The following is a 19,789-nucleotide window of genomic DNA, read 5'->3' on the forward strand; positions in this document are numbered from 1 at the left end:
GTTTATTAATGCAGATTGTCCGTTTTTCTTCCTACTTTGAGGAAAGATAAAGGATGGAGCAAGATTTGTTTTTTTGCAAACTTTAATGTTCAGTCAGTCATGTTAGTGCTCACACACAAACACATTAATGCTGATGATGAGGAATTACAGTTGAAACATCTCATAATGAACCTCAAACTGAGTAGCATCACTGAGAAACTTCCTGCTCAAGCCATCTGACCAATCAGAGCAGAGTAGACCAATCACAACAGACTGGGCCATCTGACCAATCAGAGCAAAGTAGGTCTATCACAACAGACTGGGCCATCTGACCAATCAGAGCAGAGTAGGCCAATCACAACAGACTGGGCCATCTGACCAATCAGAGCAGAGTAGACCAATCACAACAGACTGGGCCATCTGACCAATCAGAGCAGAGTAGACCAATCACAACAGACTGGGCCATCTGACCAATCAGAGCAGAGTAGACCAATCACAACAGACTGGGCCATCTGACCAATCAGAGCAGAGTAGACCAATCACAACAGACTGGGCCATCTGACCAATCAGAGCAGAGTAGACCAATCACAACAGACTGGGCCATCTGACCAATCAGAGCAGAGTAGACCAATCACAACAGATTGGGCCATCTGACCAATCAGAGCAGAGTAGACCAATCACAGCAGACTGGGCCATCTGACCAATCAGAGCAGAGTAGACCAATCACAGCAGACTGGGCCATCTGACCAATCAGAGCAGAGTAGACCAATCACAACAGACTGGGCCATCTGACCAATCAGAGCAAAGTAGGTCAATCACAACAGACTGGGCCATCTGACCAATCAGAGCAGAGTAGACTGGTGGAAAGGAGGGATTTAAAGAGACTGATTCATCCATTGAGTCGTTTGAGAATCATTGAACATTGTAGTGATGTGCAATTTATATTATGAGAAAACTAAACAGTTTTTTTGACCTTTGATGCATGTAAACCTGTTGTTGGAGACCTCCAAAATTAAATGAGGAAACTTTAAAATAGTATAATTGGGGCACTTTAAATATATTTTCAGTTCAATAAAAAAAAAAACAATATTTCTTAAAGGGATAGTTCCCCCAAAGTGTAAATTCTTTCTAAATTTACTCTCCCTCAAGTTGTTCCAAACCTGGTTGACTTTCATTCTTCTGCAGAAAAAAAAACATTTTGAAGAATGTTGGAAACTGAACATTGGAGTCCATTAACTTCTGTTGAATGGACAAAAAAAACACTAACAGAGTTTTCATTTTTGGGTGGACTTTCATTTATGCATTTGGCATAAGCTTTTATCTAAAGCGACTTATGTTGCATTCAAAATACACATTTAATCAGTCCAATCACTGCAGTTTCTGGGAATCAAACCCATGACCTTGCCATTGCTAGTGCCATGCTCTGTTGTTTGAGCTTAGGAATTGCACAGTGAATGTAAATATTTTTTCTGCTTTAAAATATGTAATTGGCTCTTGTGTAGAGTAAAGCTTCCTTGTGAGCCAAGGTGATTCAAATTGTTCTTTCAAGTCAGTTATTTTCAATGTTTTGGTCAAACCGGTTCATAGATCGGTCTGAATGATTTTTTTTTTTTTTAAATCCTTTTTTTTCTAGGATGACAAAGTTTCTACCATCTCTCGCATTTTATTCATGAAGACACTGCCTGTGAGGTTGCTGAATGACCTTTGTGACATATCTAAGCAGTTGGTGAGACCCCCACACTTCATCACAGTTTACTCCATGTCTCCTGAATGAGTCTACAGGAAGTTACAGTAGACATTTGTTTATGAATAAGTATCAAAACAGTACATTTGATCCCCTATTTTTTTTTTTTAAACCTTTTTGAAAACATAAATTATACATTTCACCTTTTTACCCATGTTTATAATAACGTTCAGTTATAAGTCACTTATGTAATTAGTTAATGATGAACTAATCATTTACAAAACATGACTATTTTTTTTATAACTTATTAAGTGGTATGCTAACGATTTAAAAATGTGCTGTAAGTTATCTTAAATTGTAAATCATGAAATAAATCAAAACAGGTCAAGAGTAGATGTTTGGTGAGTTATTAGTTGATACATTATTTTTCACTTATAAATCATTGAAGTGTTTATGTCAAAATTGTTGGTAACACTTTACAATAAGGTACATTAGTTTACTATATTAGTAAACATGAACTAATAATTAACTGCACCAATTAAGCATTTATTAATCTTTGTTAATTTTTATTTCAATATTTACTTATACTTTATTAAAATCTTGTTAGCGTTAGTTAATGGACTGTGAACTAACATGAACAAACCATGAACAGCTGTATTTATATTAACTAACATTAACAAAGTTATATATCACTTATATATACGGATATACAGTATAGCATACCAATAATATAGCAATAATAATTTATAAATTACTTCTAACTGAATTAACAAAACATTCATAAAATGTTAGCCTATCATTTATTAATCATTTATGAATGTATAGTCAAGTAAATGATTAGTTCATCATTAACTAATAACTTTTAAGTGACTTATAACTGAAACTTATTATAAAGTGTTACCCACAGATATGTAAATGAACACACATACATGTATATATTTAATAAATATTTGCATGTATATACTGTACATATATATATATATTAGGGCTGTCAAAAGATTAATCGCGATTAATCGCATCCAAAATAAAAGTTTGTGTTTACATAATATATGTGTGTGTACTCTGTTAATTATTATTTATATATAAATACACACACAAGCATGTATATATTTAAGAAAAAAATATATTTTTTTATATATAAAACATTTATATTTATATATATATTATTGATTATATAAATCTATATACAGTATATACATGCAAATATTTCTTAAATATATACATGAATGTGTGTATATTTATATATAAATAATAATTAACAGAGTACACACACATATATTATGTAAACACAAACTATTTTGGATGCGATTAATCGTTGACATATATATATATATATTAGGGCTGGGCAAATTAACGCGTTAACGCGGGCGATTAATTTTTTCAGCTTAACGCATTAAAAATATTTAACGCAAATAACGCAGCGTCCGTTTTTATATCCATTTTTGCTTAGCGTTACATGATCATCACGCTCTTATTCATGTAAATGCTTCCAAGCGTGACAAGACACAAGCGAACGCGCTGTATGCCAGTGTCCTGTGTGTGTGTGTGTGTCAGTGTCCTGTCTGTGTGGATGCGTCTCATGTCAGCTAATCAAGGGACACACACACACACTCGACGCATAGATAGACTCGCGTCAGTTTCCTGCTCACATCGAGTTCTCTTTTGCTCTTGAACAAACAATAACACAGAGGATTTTGAGTATTCTCATATTAGGAGTCTTAAATTAGTTAAATAACGTCTTAAATGAATTTAAAGAGTTGTGAGGAAATGAGATCCGCGGCTGTTCTTAAAGTGACAGTAGCACTGATGATGATGTCATTAATGTTCATCAAAGAACAACGGGAACAGAGAAAATTTTAGCTTTAATGATGATTCATCTATATTTCATTTATTATTTATGCAGTTAAGAAAGATAACTATTACATTTCTGTATATGTATAACAGGGAAGGCCATGTGTAAATAGAACATTTATTATTTTGGGTTTATGTAAAGATTGTTTTAAGTTCACTTAAATTAAAAGTTGTTTTTTTTAAAGCCTAATAAATGTTGAAATTGGGAGCTTTCAGTTATACTGTAATGTAACGTCATTAATGTTTCATAGACACTTTAGTATCAGTGATACTGGCCTTCATTCATAAAAATATGACAATACAACACATATTTAAAATATGCTGCCTTTAAATTGTTTATACATTAATGTGGAGAGTAACTGAAATTATTACAATATCAAAATATTAAAAAACGTAAAATATTAAAAACTTGCGATTAATCGCGATTAATTACAGAAAAAAGTGTGATTAATTAGTTAATTTTTTTAATCGATGCCCAGCACTAATATATATATATATATATATATATATATATATATATATATATATATATATATATATATATATATATATATATATATATATATATATATATATATATATATATATATATATATATATATATATATATATATATATATATTATATATATATATATATTTTATATATATATATATATATATTTTATATATATATATATATATATATTTTATATATATATATAATGATATATGATATAAATATAAACATTTTATATATAAATATACATTTATGTGTATATTTATATATACATAATAATTATACACAGTACACACACATATATATTATATAAACACAAAGCTTTATTTTGGATGCAATTAATCACCTGACAGCACTACTAAATATATATTGATATAATGTACAAACTCTATGTAATGTATAATCTCGATCTAATGTAAAACCCAGCCCTAACCACAATACTACGATCTTTCTTCAATGGCAGATCGTGGAGACATTTTATCGCTTCGTCATCTAAAATCACACACCCCTACAGCCTTCTGTTATTTATCGTGACACTCATCTAAAGTGCACCTTTTACATTTGCAGTTGAGCAATTCAAGTAAAAAGGACCACACAGTCATGGAGAGCGACCCTATGGAGGAAGATATGGATATGAGCAAAAACCAAACGGACAATCAGGAGGAGATTGATCTGTTTGAAGATGGAGATGGGACGCAACACAGCACTTCCAGACCTCACCAGTCCAATGACGAAGCTGGCGATTCTAAATTCAGCACAGGTGCTCAGAGAGACTGGAAGACTGGAAGATATAATCTGGGATGGGATTTAGTATTTCACAGCTGTTAAAATGACATAATTGATTTTTTCCCCCTTCATTTTCGATTCAAGGGACCAAGAGTGCATTATCTGAGGAGCATTTATCTAGACAAGACTTGGCCTTCCTGTCTGTGCTTGGATTCCTGTCGCTCTGTGCATCCTCAGAGCTCAACGGTGGATTCTCCTTCAAACCTCTGGACACACAACGCAAATTGCTCAAACTACTGGACCTCACAGACTTCTCTCAGATGCTTCACCTCCACATGGTGATTATGATTTCTGAATGTACTGACACTTATACTTGAAACACTTTTATTACAATTATGTTAAAGATTGTTCATGGGGTCATCTAGGAAAGTAGTCTCATGTGGCCTGACCTTCAGACTCATTGGCCAAGGACCACCCAGATACCGACATGTAAAGCAACCAATCACAGTTTGCTTTGTTCCATTTCATGTTTAGGGGCATGAAAATGTAAAGTCGATGTCTCTCAGAGAACAGACTGGCGTGCACCTAATAGATTTTATAGTTCAAGTTTATTTTCTAAGTTTACTGTAACATGCTGCTGTGAGCTTCACACAGTTTGAAAATCCAGCGTTTAGTTGATCCTGCTAAGCGCTCATTGTCACAGTTGTAAACACGACAGCGTTCTTCTTCCATGAGGGAGTTTGGCGTCACAGCATTTGTTTCCAGGTGGACGGTTAAAGAACGCAACACGCACGTCTCCATTTTGTGTGCCTTAAAGGAACACTCCACTTTTTTTGAAAATAGGCTCATTTTACAAGTCCCCTAGAGTTAAATAGTTGAGTTTTACCGTTTTTGAATCCATTCAGCCGATCTTTGTATCTGGCGGTAGCACTTTTAGCATAGCTTAGCATACATCATTGATTCTGATCAGTCCATTAGCATCTCATTCAAAAAATGACCAAAGACACTTTCAATGTTTTTCCTATTTAAAACTTGACTCTTCTACAGTTACATCGTGTGCTAAGACCAACTGAAAATTAAAAGTTGCGATTTTCTACACATGGCTGGGAACTACTTTCTCATTCCTGCGTAATAGTCGCGGATCTTCGCGGCCATACCATGGCTGCAGCGGCGCAATGAGTCGTTGGTATTCTGTGAAACATGGTGGTAGTTACACCTTCGACTTACTATCACAGCCCTTTACAACACACAGAACCACGGCTAATCACACAGCTAAATCCACAACACAATTTGTCGGCTGCAAGCCTGAAACTCTCTCTGCAACTACACAAACTTAGTGCCGGTCACATTGAAAGTTACCTAGCTGGGCTACTTTCAGGCGCTGTAATTCTTCTGCATTCCTGCGTAATAGTCGCGGATCTTCGCGGCCGTACCATGGCTGCAGCAGCGCAATGATATTACAGCGCCTGAAAGCTAGGTAACTTTCAATGTGACCGGCACTTAGTTTGTGTAGTTGCAGAGAGAGTTTCAGGCTTGCAGCCGACAAATTGTGTTGTGGATTTAGCTGTGTGATCAGCCGTGGTTCTGTGTGTTGTAAAGGGCTGTGATAGTAAGTCGAAGGTGTAACTACCACCGTGTTTCACAGAATACCAACCAATCATTGCGCTGCTGCAGCCATGGGACGGCCGCGAAGATCCGCGACTATTACGCAGGAATGAGAAAGTAGTTCCTAGCCAAATAGGTGTAGAAAATCGCAACTTTTCATTTTCAGTTGGTCTTAGCACACGATGTAACTGTAAGTTTTAAATAGGAAAAATATTGAAAGTGTCTTTGGTCATTTTTTGAATGAGATGCTAATGGACTGATCAGAATCAATGATGTATGCTAAGCTATGCTAAAAGTGCTACCGCCAGATACAAAGATCGGCTGAATGGATTCAAAAACGGTAAAACTCAACTATTTAACTCTAGGGGACTTGTAAAATGAGCCTATTTTCAAAAAAAGTGGAGTGTTCCTTTAAGCATCAGACGTTCAGCCAACGGTCCATGGGCATGATGTCTGAGGCTGAGATTACACGTAGACAGACTCTTGACTATTGGCATGAAATGTGGTCCACATCTTATACTAGGACATCTTGCATCTAACGCTTTTATCATCCGTTACTTGTGCAGTATCTTTCCCTGCTGAAGAAACTTCCTGCTGAAGTCACATCTCTGGATCCGGAAGAATTTGATACTCTTCTCAGACCTCTGGCGTAAGGATACCTCCATTTCCCTCATATTCTGTTCAATATCTTCTATTCGGTGCATTCAAGTTAATTTTGATAAATGATCGAACAACTAATAGCTCAATTCTTCTAAAGTGTATTTGATAATGTAAAATTGAAGCTAACGATAGGACCTGGAATAGTTCCTTCTGGAATAATTAAGAATTTTATATGTTTTTAAAAATAAGTTTCTTATGCTCACTAAGCATTTATTTGATCAAAAATAAAAAATAAAATTTTGTGAAATATTACAATTATTTATTAGAAAATAATGTTTTTATATTTTACTCATTCTAATATTCTGTTTTGATGCTCCGTTTTGGTTGGTGCTCAATTATTACTAATGGTTCTTGTTATTGTCAATGTTGAAAACATTTTTAAAACATGCTGTGGAAACCGTAATGTCTTTTTTTCATGATTCTTTGATGAATAGGAAGTTCAATGAACAACATTTTATTTGAAATATACATCTTGGTAACACTTTACAATAAGGTTTAATTTGTAAACATTAGTTAACCACTTTAGTTAGCATGAACAAAGAATGATAAATACAGCATTTATTAATCTTAGTTAATGTTATTTTCAACATTTACTAATACATTATTAATATCAAGTTGTATTTGTTAGCATTAGTTAATAAATGAACGTCTGTATTTTTAACTAACAAATGTATTGCTCATTGTTAGTTCATGTTAGTTAAAGGTCCCATGGCATGGCATTTTTCTATTATTTTATAATGTTTCCTGAGGTGTACTTATATTGTTAGTATGATTTTTACATTAAAAAATGTCATAATTGAGAAATAAAATGCATTTTTTCTATACTGTTATTACCCCTCTGGCTGAATGCCCTGTTTCAAGGGGCGTGTCTGCTGTGAGACTTCAGTGAAAACGCCCACTATTGTGATTGGCTGACATCTTTGCATTTGAAATGAGTGTTAGTTAATGTTGCAGAGGAAGGGGAGGTAACCTTTCCTGGTATGACGTCATAACAGGAAAATTCCAGATCATCTCATCTGAGCTCTCATTTTCTCAAAGGCAGAGAAAGACAGCCAGAACTCGGTTTACACCCATCAACATTTCTAGCCACTTGGGGACCATATTCAGGCTAGGGGAACTCATATTAATGTTAAAAAACCTCATAAAATGAAATTTTCATGCCATGGGACCTTTAATACATTAACACTAATGTTAACTAATTAGACCTTATTGTAAAGTTATACCAAAATCTTTTGTAGCAGTATATATGTCTGGAAAACTTTAGCGTATTCCAATGACAATTTTTTTTTCTAATTCATTTTGGGTTTTTTCCATACAGAGATGTTTGTTCTCTATATCGGCAAGACCAGGAGGTATGTGCTGCCGTCCTGTGCTCTCTTCTGCCATCCATCCGCTGTCTGGGCCGCACTCCACCTGTGAGCGAGCAGGAAGATGAGATGGCACATATCAAAGGAGCTCTGCTCCAAGTCATGTCAGGATTCTGGTGAGCAGAAAACTGTGTCTGAGACCTCAATTGAACCAAATTATTCCCTTTAGAACACTCAAGTCAACTTTTCATTTATAGTGTGCTATACAAAAGAAATTGTTTCAAAACAGTTTCACAATAATACACAGGAAAGTAACAGAATCAGTCTCTATGTTTCTATTCAGAGTTGCAAATTTAACTTGTGCGCATTATTTAAATAATGCATACAACTTTTGTGAATAAAGCATCCCATGTGTTCAGGAGAAAAAAATCATCACTTCCTGGGAAATTGCTGCAAAATAACTAATAAAAATGGAAGCTGCTATAGCCACTGTGGCTCTTTTTCCTCGATCATAAATGACTTGCGTCTCAGAGCGGTAGACGAACCGCAATAAACATTCTCACGTTCTCTTGTGTTTGGATGTTGGTGTTTGGGAACGCAATAGTGTGAGACGCTTCTGGGAGGGGACTTTGGCTCAGGCATTTCAGAACGCATTGAGTGTTTTGTATGCAAATGTTTTATGCAATATTCCAAAATGTGCATACAAATAGATGGATGGAAACAGCTAGTGGTGCAAACTTCATCAAATATGAGACAAGTTCAAATTCTGCTGTAAAGCAGCTGTAGCAAGATAATAGTGTCATTATTCAGCTCAATTCAATTCAGTTGAATAACTGTGTAAAGTTAATTCGTTATGAAACAAGTTAAATTCAGCTATAAGCAGCTCTATTGACGAAAAAAGTGTTTTTATGCAGCTCAATTCAGTTCAAGTTTTGTTCTCATCCGATAGTATCAGTGCAGTTAAATCAGTAATAAAATACTCTAACAAAAATGTACCGTGGTAGTACTATGGTATATGGTATTTTAGTTTCCTACTTACCTTTGAGCAAGTCTGTAATATCATGATGCTTGAATATGGTAATCATTTAGTCTGTGTGTCCACCAAAGCGTTTTAGCCAGCTGAAAAACACCTGGTTGTGGACGCTTGAACGCAGCGTTTTTTCAGTTGATACAGAATATGAGGAAGTGTTACTAATATCTGATTTCGCAGATTGAAAAAATAGGCTGGCCTTAGGAATTTTTTTTTTGGTGGACACATGGCCTTAGGGCATGTTTACATGACAGCAGTGTACTAAAAAGGGAAAATTTTACCCATGCGTTTTTCATGTGCTGACGACAATGTAAACCAATCCTTGTTCACGTGGATCCACGAAAAGACTAAAAACGCTGTATTTATTATGCTGCCAGACCAGTAGTTGGTGATATCACTGTGTAAAGAAATATTAAGTGCCTATTGACTGAACACGTAATACGCATGTGCATGACGTTATCCTTTTTTCTAAATTTGTGTATTTGTAATTTACACAGAGACGATAACTGTATAGTTTTCAAAAACCTGCATTTTGTTTGAAACCCGTTTTTAAAAGTTTGCATTTTCAGGCCCCCAAACGCTGTTGTTGTGTAAATGAATGGCAAAAACGCAGTTGAATTTTTGCATTTTAGTTGAAAACGGTGTAGTGTAAACGGCCACTTACTACCATGGTATATATTAAAGTAAAACAATCTCTAAAACATTTTAAAATACAGAAATATCATGGTAATATTTAAAATGTTTTAGAGATTGTTTTACTTTAATACAGTTACTTCGCTATATAATGGTAATTTATATTGATAATGACTTGATTATAAAAAAACGACTTGTTTTGTTAAAAAGAAAAAAAGACATGTAAGTTAAGATACAATTTAAAGAGATTCTTCAAGAACTTCTTAAGGTAAAATTCACTCTCTTTGTACAGCATCTTAGGGAAATCTGGCAAATGTACTTCAGCTGTGAGAGTGGCACTAAGGCAGTGTTTACTTGCTTTGCTGGAGGTGAGTACAGTATAATTGTGTATTCCAGTATGATAGTAAAAAAGAAATAATAAATGGTAAATATACTATTTTAAATAGTATTATGTTATATAATAGCGGTCAGTTACATCATCTTTCAGCTTTCAAGTCTAAACAGCTGTTTTCAAGAGAGGTTTTCATATCTAGAATGTGTACTTGCTGCTTTACCTGTTAAAACATTTTTTTACAAGGTGGACCCTTGCTGTAAGTGGGCGGTGCTGACGCTGAGGGAGGAGGAGCTCCCAGTGTCTGTGTTTCTCTCGTCTCATTTAGCAGATCCCCATCACCATGTGTGCATGTTGGCGGCACTGTCTGTGGAGAGGTGGGCGGAGCTGCTTTCCACTGAAGTAAACGCTAATATAACCTGTTCAACTGAAACTGATCTTCCATTATTCACATGAACTTTTAAATTCCAGCTTGTTTCTTAAAAATGGACTGAATGGCGGTGGGAAGATAATGCTGCCTCTGAAGAATCAGCAGACGGCCTTTGAGAACATTTACCTCAAGGCTCAGGAAGGAATGAGGGGGCAGGTATAAGTCTTTTACTTTCATTTGAATGTCTAAGCAAATAGTGTGTTTAAATGCAGTCTTACACTAGCCCTTTTCACACAGCAATCCCGATAAATTACCAGAATGACTTTACTGGTAAATACACAGATATACTGTTCACATAAGCAATGGCGTTCTGGCTTTTTATCGCTAAGAGACCGTTCACACATCAGCAGCAAAATAACAGTAAATTCTGCGAGGTCAGTCATCGGAAATTATCTTTAAATGCTCTCCGTTGCCTTCATTCGCCCACTTGAGAAGCACTTTAGTTTCACTATCTGATTAATTTGACAAACATTTTTGAGGTCTGAGTTAGAGGTCTACACGGAGCACCCGAGAAAAATTTCAATCACAGGTGTTTGGAATAACAAGAGAGGAATAACTTGGATAGAACTTTTTTTCTTGGCAAGGATTGTAATGCATCACAATCAGGTACGTTACAAGAAAGGGAGACGACGGCTTTAGGTAGGCTGAGACAAAGTCATATAGTTATATTTTTTCACAACTTGTTTATTGACTTGTTAATAGCAGTTTATTGTGGAATATGAGACGATCGGGTCCAGTTGGGTCTGTGTCTTCCCGCCGGGTTCGGTTACAGCTATTAAATAATAGACGGGTCCAGGTGGGTTCCGGGTACTACATTTTTGGCATTTCTCGGATCTACATGGGTCCGGGTCCAGCTTTTGAAATAATAGACAGGTCCGGGTTTTGGAATCGAATTTTTGGACCCGTGTAGACCTCTAGTCTGAGTGACAGGCATAAGTGGATGATCCAACAGAACACGTTTTTGCTCATAAAAAACATGAGACCCGATAAGAGTATCCAACTTCAGAGCCGCTCACTGTTGAATGGAAAAGAAGGCTGGGTCTTGAGTGCGACCATAGACTGTAAAAAAAGATGGACGACACACCTTCACGTTCTTCCATTGTTGAAGTGGCGCTGAAATCTGAGTATTGAGCGTAAAGTGGAGCCTCGCTGTCAAGGACCCGCCCACATTCCCACAGAATCGGTTAGTACATTTTACTGCAGAACAACTCACTATGTCGGTGTGGAATATTAGTTATGGAAATGTAGAAATTAATGTTAAAGCTTCAATCTCCTCACGAAAACCCTGCAAAAGGTCTGTTGGTGCCTCAGCGACTACTTCGCTCAGAGAAGCCGTCAATCGCTAACTAAAACTTATTTAATAAAACGAACACTTTAACTTTAACATCAGCGTGATTAAAAACTACCTAAAATGATAGAATCCATCTTTGAATTTTTTTTTATTTGAAGTGTAATTTGATTAGTTTGTTTCACGTCCCATTACGTTACATGGAGAGGGCATGTCTTATGACCTATACTTGGACCAACCACCTGGGGGCGATTTAAATGCTTTGGCTTCACTTTTCAGGACTTGTGCGGCACACTTTAGTGTGACACGTTAAAGAAGCTGCGAGACATGGCGCAACGGTAAAAGATGATCATCTAGTGCATATTTACGTCAAAAAAACATTTAAAAAGCTTACTGTAAACAGCGTGTAGGAATCACATCATCTCCATAAGAACTTTATGATTGGCCCAAAGCAGACTTCTTACATCAGCACGTTCTGACTTTGCACATGCTCAGACTGGTAATCTTCATTCTGTATTCACACAGCGCATCATACTGGTAGTTTACTGGTACAACTTCCCTTATTGGTAAATTGCCAGAACCAATTTACCGGTATTTTTGAAAAGGTCCTTTTTATGCTGACATACACTCACCTAAAGGATTACACCATACTAATACTGTGTTTGACCCCCTTTCGCCTTCAGAACTGCCTTAATTCTACATGGCATTGATTCAACAAGGTGCTGAAAGCATTCTTTAGAAATGTTGGCCCAAATTGATAGGAGAGCATCTTGCAGTTGATGGAGATTTGTGGGATGCACATCCACGGCACAAAGCTCCTGTTCCACCACATCCCAAAGATGCTCTATTGGGTTGAGATCTGGTGACTGGGGGCCATTTTAGTACAGTGAACTCATTGTCATGTTCAAGAAACCAATTTGAAATGATTCGAGCTTTGTGACGGTGCATTATCCTGCTGGAAGTAGCCATCAGAGGATGGGGACATGGTGGTCATAAAGGGATGGACATGGTCAGAAACAATGCTCAGGTAGGCCGTGCCATTTAAACGATGCCCAATTGGCACTAAGGGGCCTAAAGTGTGCCAAGAAAACATCCCCCACACCATTACACCACCACCACCAGCCTGCACAGTGGTAACAAGGCATGATGGATCCATGTTCTCATTCTGTTTACGCCAAATTCAAAGACTACCATCTGAATGTCTCAACAGAAATCGAGACTCATCAGACCAGGCAACATTTTTCCAGTCTTCAACTGTCCAATTTTGGTGAGCTTGTGCAAATTGTAGCCTCTTTTTCCTATTTGTAGTGGAGATGAGTGGTACCCGGTGGGGTCTTCTGCTGTTGTAGCCCATCCACCTCAAGGTTTTGCGTGTTGTGGCTTCACAAATGCTTTGCTGCATACCTCGAGTGGTTATTTCAGTCAAAGTTGCTCTTCTATCCGCTTGAATCAGTCGGCCCATTCTCCTCTGACCTCTAGCATCAACAAGGCATTTTCGCCCACAGGACTGCCACATACTGGATGTTTTTCCCTTTTCACACCATTCTTTGTAAACCCTAGAAATGGTTGTGCGTGAAAATCCCAGTAACTGAGCAGATTGTGAAATACTCAGACCGGCCCGTCTGACACCAACAACCATGCCACGCTCAAAATTGCTTAAATCACCTTTCTTTCCCATTCTGACATTCAGTTTGGAGTTCAGGAGATTGTCTTGACCAGGACCACACCCCTAAATGCATTGAAGCAACTGCCATGTGATTGGTTGATTAGATAATTGCATTAATGTGAAATTGAACAGGTGTTCCTAATAATCCTTTAGGTGAGTGTATAGGATATAGTGAATGGCTTACACTAAATAGTGTTACCCCAATTTTGAGTTACTCTGGTTCATTGTCCATTCTTTTGTCAGTGTTGTGTAAGCTTCTTATGTGCAGTTTTCTTTGAGAATTTTCTGAGAAAAATGAAAACCCAGTGTTGGCATTATATTGATTTGTTTGTAAAGCCTTACAATGGGTATTTATAATAAGATTTATTTTGACATTTATCAGCATGTTGTTGACATGTAAATGCACAAGATAAATTACACCAGTTTACCAGAAATTAAAAAGAAACTTAATTATAACTAGACTCCTATTTTAGTATTTTATTTTTCATCAGAAATACAATTTTTAATTAAATGTAAATGTTTTGTGAATTAATGTGCTATGAAATTGTTTTAATAACTCTTGACCATTGCATCGCTGGATTTTGATGCATAAAGAAGTTAAATCAATTAACTTTAGATATTATAAATATTCAGCTATAAAATAAAGAGCACAAATTACAAACAGTAGAGCAAAAAAGCAATACAACAAGATTTAAGTAAACAAGTAGAAAAAAACACCTAATGATTTTTTAAACTAGTTTAGTTTAGTTTAGTTTAGTTTAGATTTGGTATTGACTTGGTTTGCCATACTAAAAATAGACCTCTAATGCTTTAATGCTGTTGTTCTACAGAAGACCTGTCCTTCAGAAGACTTGCCCGACGAGACCTTTAATCGACGGGCAACCTTGCTGAAAAGCGTCTCCATGGTGATGTCCTGCAGCCCTGTGTGTGAGAAGCAAGCCCTGTTTGCACTCTTTCAGTCCTACAAGGAGAACAGCATTGATGAACAGCTCATCAAAAAGGTAAGGAAATGTAAAGATATTCAACTCTGTCCAAATGTTAATTTGTATACTCCATTAAAATGTTTTTCTGTGGTGCCCGCAGGTGCTCAGAGGTGTGTCCCGGTCGCTTGGGTACAGGGACTCTAAGAGTTTAATTAATTCACACCTATATTACCTGGTGGCTGAGTGGCTGAACCAAAAACAGTCCGATTCGAGGTACACGCTGCAGTCCTTCCCCTACACACTGCTGGGCTACTGCAGTCTGGAAGAGTTTTACAGGTATGTGCTCCTGTCATCTTCTCGTTTACTAGGCTGAATCTCACAAAAACATGCTGGTTATATTTCAGCCCAAATCAAAATAATTCATGTTTTGCATATATGGCATAAGAAGCCTATTTTAAGACTTTTTCATGGCAATTGACCATATGCACCGAACGTTCTTAAGAACTTCCGCAATAATATAGGCTGCACTATATTTAAAAAAAATGACATTGCAATATTTTGTTGTTCTGCGATATACACCAATCAGGCATAACGGGAAAAAAGTGCCACAAAAGATTAAATGTGTTTTAATTGACTTGTTTTGTCATGTCTGCCCTCCTTTTCATTTTCATTGCATTTTCATCCATCTTGTGGATGTCCTGGGAACTAAGTTTCACTTAAAGTAGGAGCTGAATTGCTTTTGGCTACATGGTCACAAAGAATTGTTCTTTACACAGAATCTGAAGTGATGTCAGCATCACTTGGCCAATGAGTATCGTTTGGCCTCCTCCTAATGCATCCTATAAACATTGTCGTATGTCCTGCACACCCAATCTATTTTTCTTCATTAGTAATGTCTGAGAGGTAAGTTTGGTGAAAGACAGCTCTTCACATGCAATTATGTGGGCAATGTTGAATTTCATTTTTTAGCTCCTTCCATTCTTTCTCATGTAGACAACAGGTTAAAAAAATATAAGGATTATGTGATATAGTGCATATATTTAGCAAAGTGCCCCTTTCTATAGTTATTTTTCTAGCTGACTAACGATTTTATGAGCATTGAATGGCTTTTCTGAGGTAAATCTGACGTTACATGACATGATTGTTCTTAAGCTGTTTTATGCAAGCTCTCTCCAAGTTCAAAATGCTGATTGAGCGATCTGTCAGACCACATTAAAGTTCGCTAAAACAACATTTATTGCTTGCATTTCGTGATAAAATAGACAGAATTTGAAAGCCGAAAGTTTGTTCATTGTTTACTACAACCCCAAATCAGAAAAAGTTGGAACAGTATGGAAAACGCAAAAAAAAAAAAGAAGTGATTTCTAAATTTACTTTGACTTGTATTTCATTGCAGACAATATGAACACAAAATATTTCATGTTTTGTCTGGTCAACTTCATGTCATTTGTAAATATGCATCCTTTCCTGACATTCAGACCTGCAACACATTTCAAAAAAAGTTGGGACAGGAGCAATTTAGGGCTAGTAATGAGGTAAAATGGTTAAATAATGATGTGATTTGAAACAGGTGATGTCAACAGGTGATTGTAATTATGATTTGGTACAAAAGCAGCATCCAAGAAAGGTCTAATGCTTTAGGAGCAAAGATGGGCCGAGGATCGCCAGTTTGCCAACAAATACATGAGAAAATTATTGAAATGTTTAAAAACAATGTTCCTCAAAGAAAGATAGGAAGAGATTTGGATATTTCACATTCAACAGTGCATAACATAATTAAAAGATTCAAGGAATCTGGAGGAATTTCAGTGCGTAAAGGACAAGGGCGCAAGCCTAAGCTGAACAACCGTGATCTCCGATCCCTCAGGCGGCACTGCATCAAGAATCGTCATTCATCTATAAGCGATATCACCACATGGGCTCAGGACTACTTTGGCAAACCTTTGTCAAGTACCACAATACGTCGTTACATCCACAAATGCCAGTTAAAACTGTACTGTGCCAAAAGGAAGCCCCATGTTAACAGTGTCCAGAAGCGCCGTCGACTTCTCTGGGCTCTGAGGCATCTGGGATGGACCATCACACAGTGGAAACGTGTACTGTGGTCAGATGAATCAGTATTTCAGGTATTTTTTGGGAGGAATGGACGCCGTGTGCTCCGGACCAAAGAAGAAAAGGATCATCCAGACTGTTACCAGCAACAAGTCCAAAAGCCAGGGTCTGTCATGGTATGGGGTTGTGTCAGTGCCCTTGGCAAAGGTAACTTGCACTTCTGTGAAGGCACCATTAATGCTGAAAAGCACATAGAGATTTTGGAGCATAATATGCTGCCTTCAAGAAGACATCTTTTCCAGGGACGTCCATGCATATTTCAACAAGACAATGCAAAACCACATTCTGCACACATTACAAAGTCCTGGCTGCTGAGGAAGAGGGTACGGGTACTTGACTGGCCTGCCTGCAGTCCCGACCTGTCTCCAATAGAGAATGTTGAAGCACAAAATGCGACAACGAAGAACCTGTACTGTTGCCCACCTTAAGACTTGTTTGCAGGAAGAATGGGACAAAATTACACCTGAAACACTTCATCACTTGGTGTCTTCAGTCCCTAAACGTCTTTTAAGTGTTGTGAAAAGGAATGGCAACATTACAAAGTGGTAAATGCTTTACTGTCCCAACTTTTTTTTTAAATGTGTTGCAGGTCTGGATGACAGGAAAGGATGCATATTTACAAATGACATGAAGTTGACCAGACAAAACATGAAATATTGTGTGTTCATATTGTCTGCAATGAAATACAAGTCAAAGTAAATTTAGAAATCACTTCTTTTTTTATTTATTTGCGTTTTCCATACTGTCCCAACTTTTTCTGATTTGGGGTTGTAAAATTAACACATTAAAACTGACATTAAAGTTGACAATTAAGTGCAAATCTTACTGCGATTATGGATGGCTCCGTTACAAATAATGTGCTGTCCCCGTGCATATTTTGGCACTCAAATTTAGTGAGGTAAGCATCAACACTGTAAATTAAAGATTTATTGTGCACTTCAGATAGATTCATTGAACAAAATGTTTTCACAAGTGTGCCGAAATCATTTTCATGAGACTTTGGGACTTTTCCTACAGCATTCTTCACTACAAAAACGCGCTAAACCTTGACAAAATGTATTTTTAAACCTAGTGATTTTATAATGTTTAATAATTATTCAAAAGCGAAATTATAGAATGACAGCTAACAGTTCACCGGAAATGCCCGAGATGTGTTATCGAAAACCAGGAAGTAACCGTGCATATGGTCAATTAATCAATTCATTGTCATTTTCAATTTTTCATTGCAAAAATAGTACATAATAGTAGAAAATTCTCATTATCGGAACATGTGAGAAGTTTTACATCCTAGTTGTACTCTGATTATACTGTAACTATGTATTATACATTTTAGGTCATCCTACCATGTTCTGATCCCGCACCTGGTCTTCCTGAATGACTTTGAGGAGGTGAAATCCATTGGGGATCACTTGGCTCAGGACTGGAAGCAGCTGCTGGCTAACTGCTTCCCCAAGATCATGGTGAACATCCTGCCTCACTTCGCCCTCGCCGGGCAAGACACCCATGTGGCCCAGCAGCGAGAGAAAGCTCACAGGGTGTATGACATACTGAAGAACAGCAACTTCCTGGGAAAACAGGTGAGGATACAGTTGTGTTCCAATTATTTCAGCTGATCTTTAGTATATTACTGATCTACACTTAGACCGGCTTCGGTAGATGCAGCTGGTACACAATTGGTAAAATTGGTACACAGCTCAAGAATTATTTATATACAGTTTTTTTTTTCCTTTAGCAAATTGACAGTTTGATTTGCAACAACCTGGCTGACATTGTGGTGGAGCTGCTAATGACACTGCACGAGACAGCAGGAGGAGCGGCAGCGGATAGTGGAGACCTACAGAAATTTACTGGGTATATTGATTTCTTATCATGACACCTTACAGATCATTGAAAGGATTATAACATAAGGAATCAATTTTCAGTGTTTATTTGAGATAAAAGAGATAAAATAGAGTGAAACAGTATGAAAACATACTGTAACTTTGAGAACTTTTTCTCTTATTGAAAATAGCTATGTTTCCATCCACCTATTTTTATGCGAAAAAACGCTGAATGGAAATGGCAAGATGCACATAAAAAACGTATGCGCTCCAATGCTCATCCAGCATTGAGAAATTCACTGATATTTCCACTTGGAATTTATGGCTACCCTATTTGAATCATGAGAAATTTTATAATCATGTTGTATTTTTGTAATTAGAGAGTTGGATCCTGCTCCAAACCCGCCATTCTTCAGCTCATATGTGATCAAAGCCACGCTGGATTACCTGAGCAAATGCCACAGTGCCAACCACAAGTCTCTAGTCGCCATCCTGTCTAAGACTCCCGTGAGCCTCCCACTCAAACTTGCATATTCACATTTCCTCTGAGATACTGTATGAATGTGCAGGAAGTCAACAAGTGCATTGGTGCCTGTCTGTGTTTGTTCTGTTCGTTTCAGATGTCCATTCAGAGGATTCTCATAGCAATCTGTCAGAAGGCTGCCGAGACCACCAACGCCTATGAGAGGCACCGCATACTGATGATGTACCATCTATTTGTCAGCCTGCTGCTCAGGGAGGTGAAGGACGGGCTGGGCGGAGCCTGGGCATTTGTGTTGCGTGACATCATCTATACACTTATTCACCACATCAACAGCAGGTCTGCTCACACACACACATTAGGGCTGTTTTAGGGTTCATGGCCCTGCATTAGGGCTGTTTTTTGATATTTACAAAAAAAATATCAGCCAGATGAATAATCATGAGTGGGAGACAGGTTGAGGTGCTGCAAATTACTGAGCACTTGTTTTCTGCTGCAGATCATGTCAACAACAGGATGAGGTGTCCACTCGCAGTCTGTCCCTGTGCTGCGATCTGCTGTCGCTGGTCTGTCATACGGCTGTGGAATACTGTGATGATGCCCTAGAGAGCCACCTGCAGGTCATTGTGGGTACTCTCACAGCACAGGTCACCGAACAGTCAGCCATATCTCAGCAGGTGAGAGAGACAGCATGAATGAGTGCATGAACATGAACTGTTAACTTCTACGGTCACAATCAAGTGCAGAGGTTCTCGACTAGGGGGC

At 37.3% G+C, this 19,789-nt stretch overlaps 1 protein-coding gene across 1 annotated transcript in view; it reads left to right on the plus strand.

The window, feature by feature from the left end:
* Positions 1–19,789, plus strand: part of atm (ATM serine/threonine kinase) — an 86,593-nt gene that overhangs the window by 20,138 nt on the left and 46,666 nt on the right. The window contains exons 15-29 of the mRNA XM_079823511.1: positions 1,613–1,705; positions 4,580–4,772; positions 4,883–5,076; positions 6,910–6,992; positions 8,322–8,486; positions 10,266–10,341; positions 10,551–10,681; positions 10,776–10,890; positions 14,519–14,689; positions 14,772–14,947; positions 18,057–18,300; positions 18,456–18,574; positions 18,924–19,050; positions 19,164–19,363; positions 19,524–19,701. Coding sequence (XP_079679637.1) covers positions 1,613–1,705; positions 4,580–4,772; positions 4,883–5,076; positions 6,910–6,992; positions 8,322–8,486; positions 10,266–10,341; positions 10,551–10,681; positions 10,776–10,890; positions 14,519–14,689; positions 14,772–14,947; positions 18,057–18,300; positions 18,456–18,574; positions 18,924–19,050; positions 19,164–19,363; positions 19,524–19,701 — 2,265 coding nt within the window. The remainder of the gene's footprint in view (positions 1–1,612; positions 1,706–4,579; positions 4,773–4,882; positions 5,077–6,909; positions 6,993–8,321; positions 8,487–10,265; positions 10,342–10,550; positions 10,682–10,775; positions 10,891–14,518; positions 14,690–14,771; positions 14,948–18,056; positions 18,301–18,455; positions 18,575–18,923; positions 19,051–19,163; positions 19,364–19,523; positions 19,702–19,789) is intronic.

Source organism: Gobio gobio (assembly GCF_949357685.1).
Source record: "Gobio gobio genome assembly, chromosome: 8".
Lineage (NCBI taxonomy): Eukaryota > Metazoa > Chordata > Actinopteri > Cypriniformes > Gobionidae > Gobio > Gobio gobio.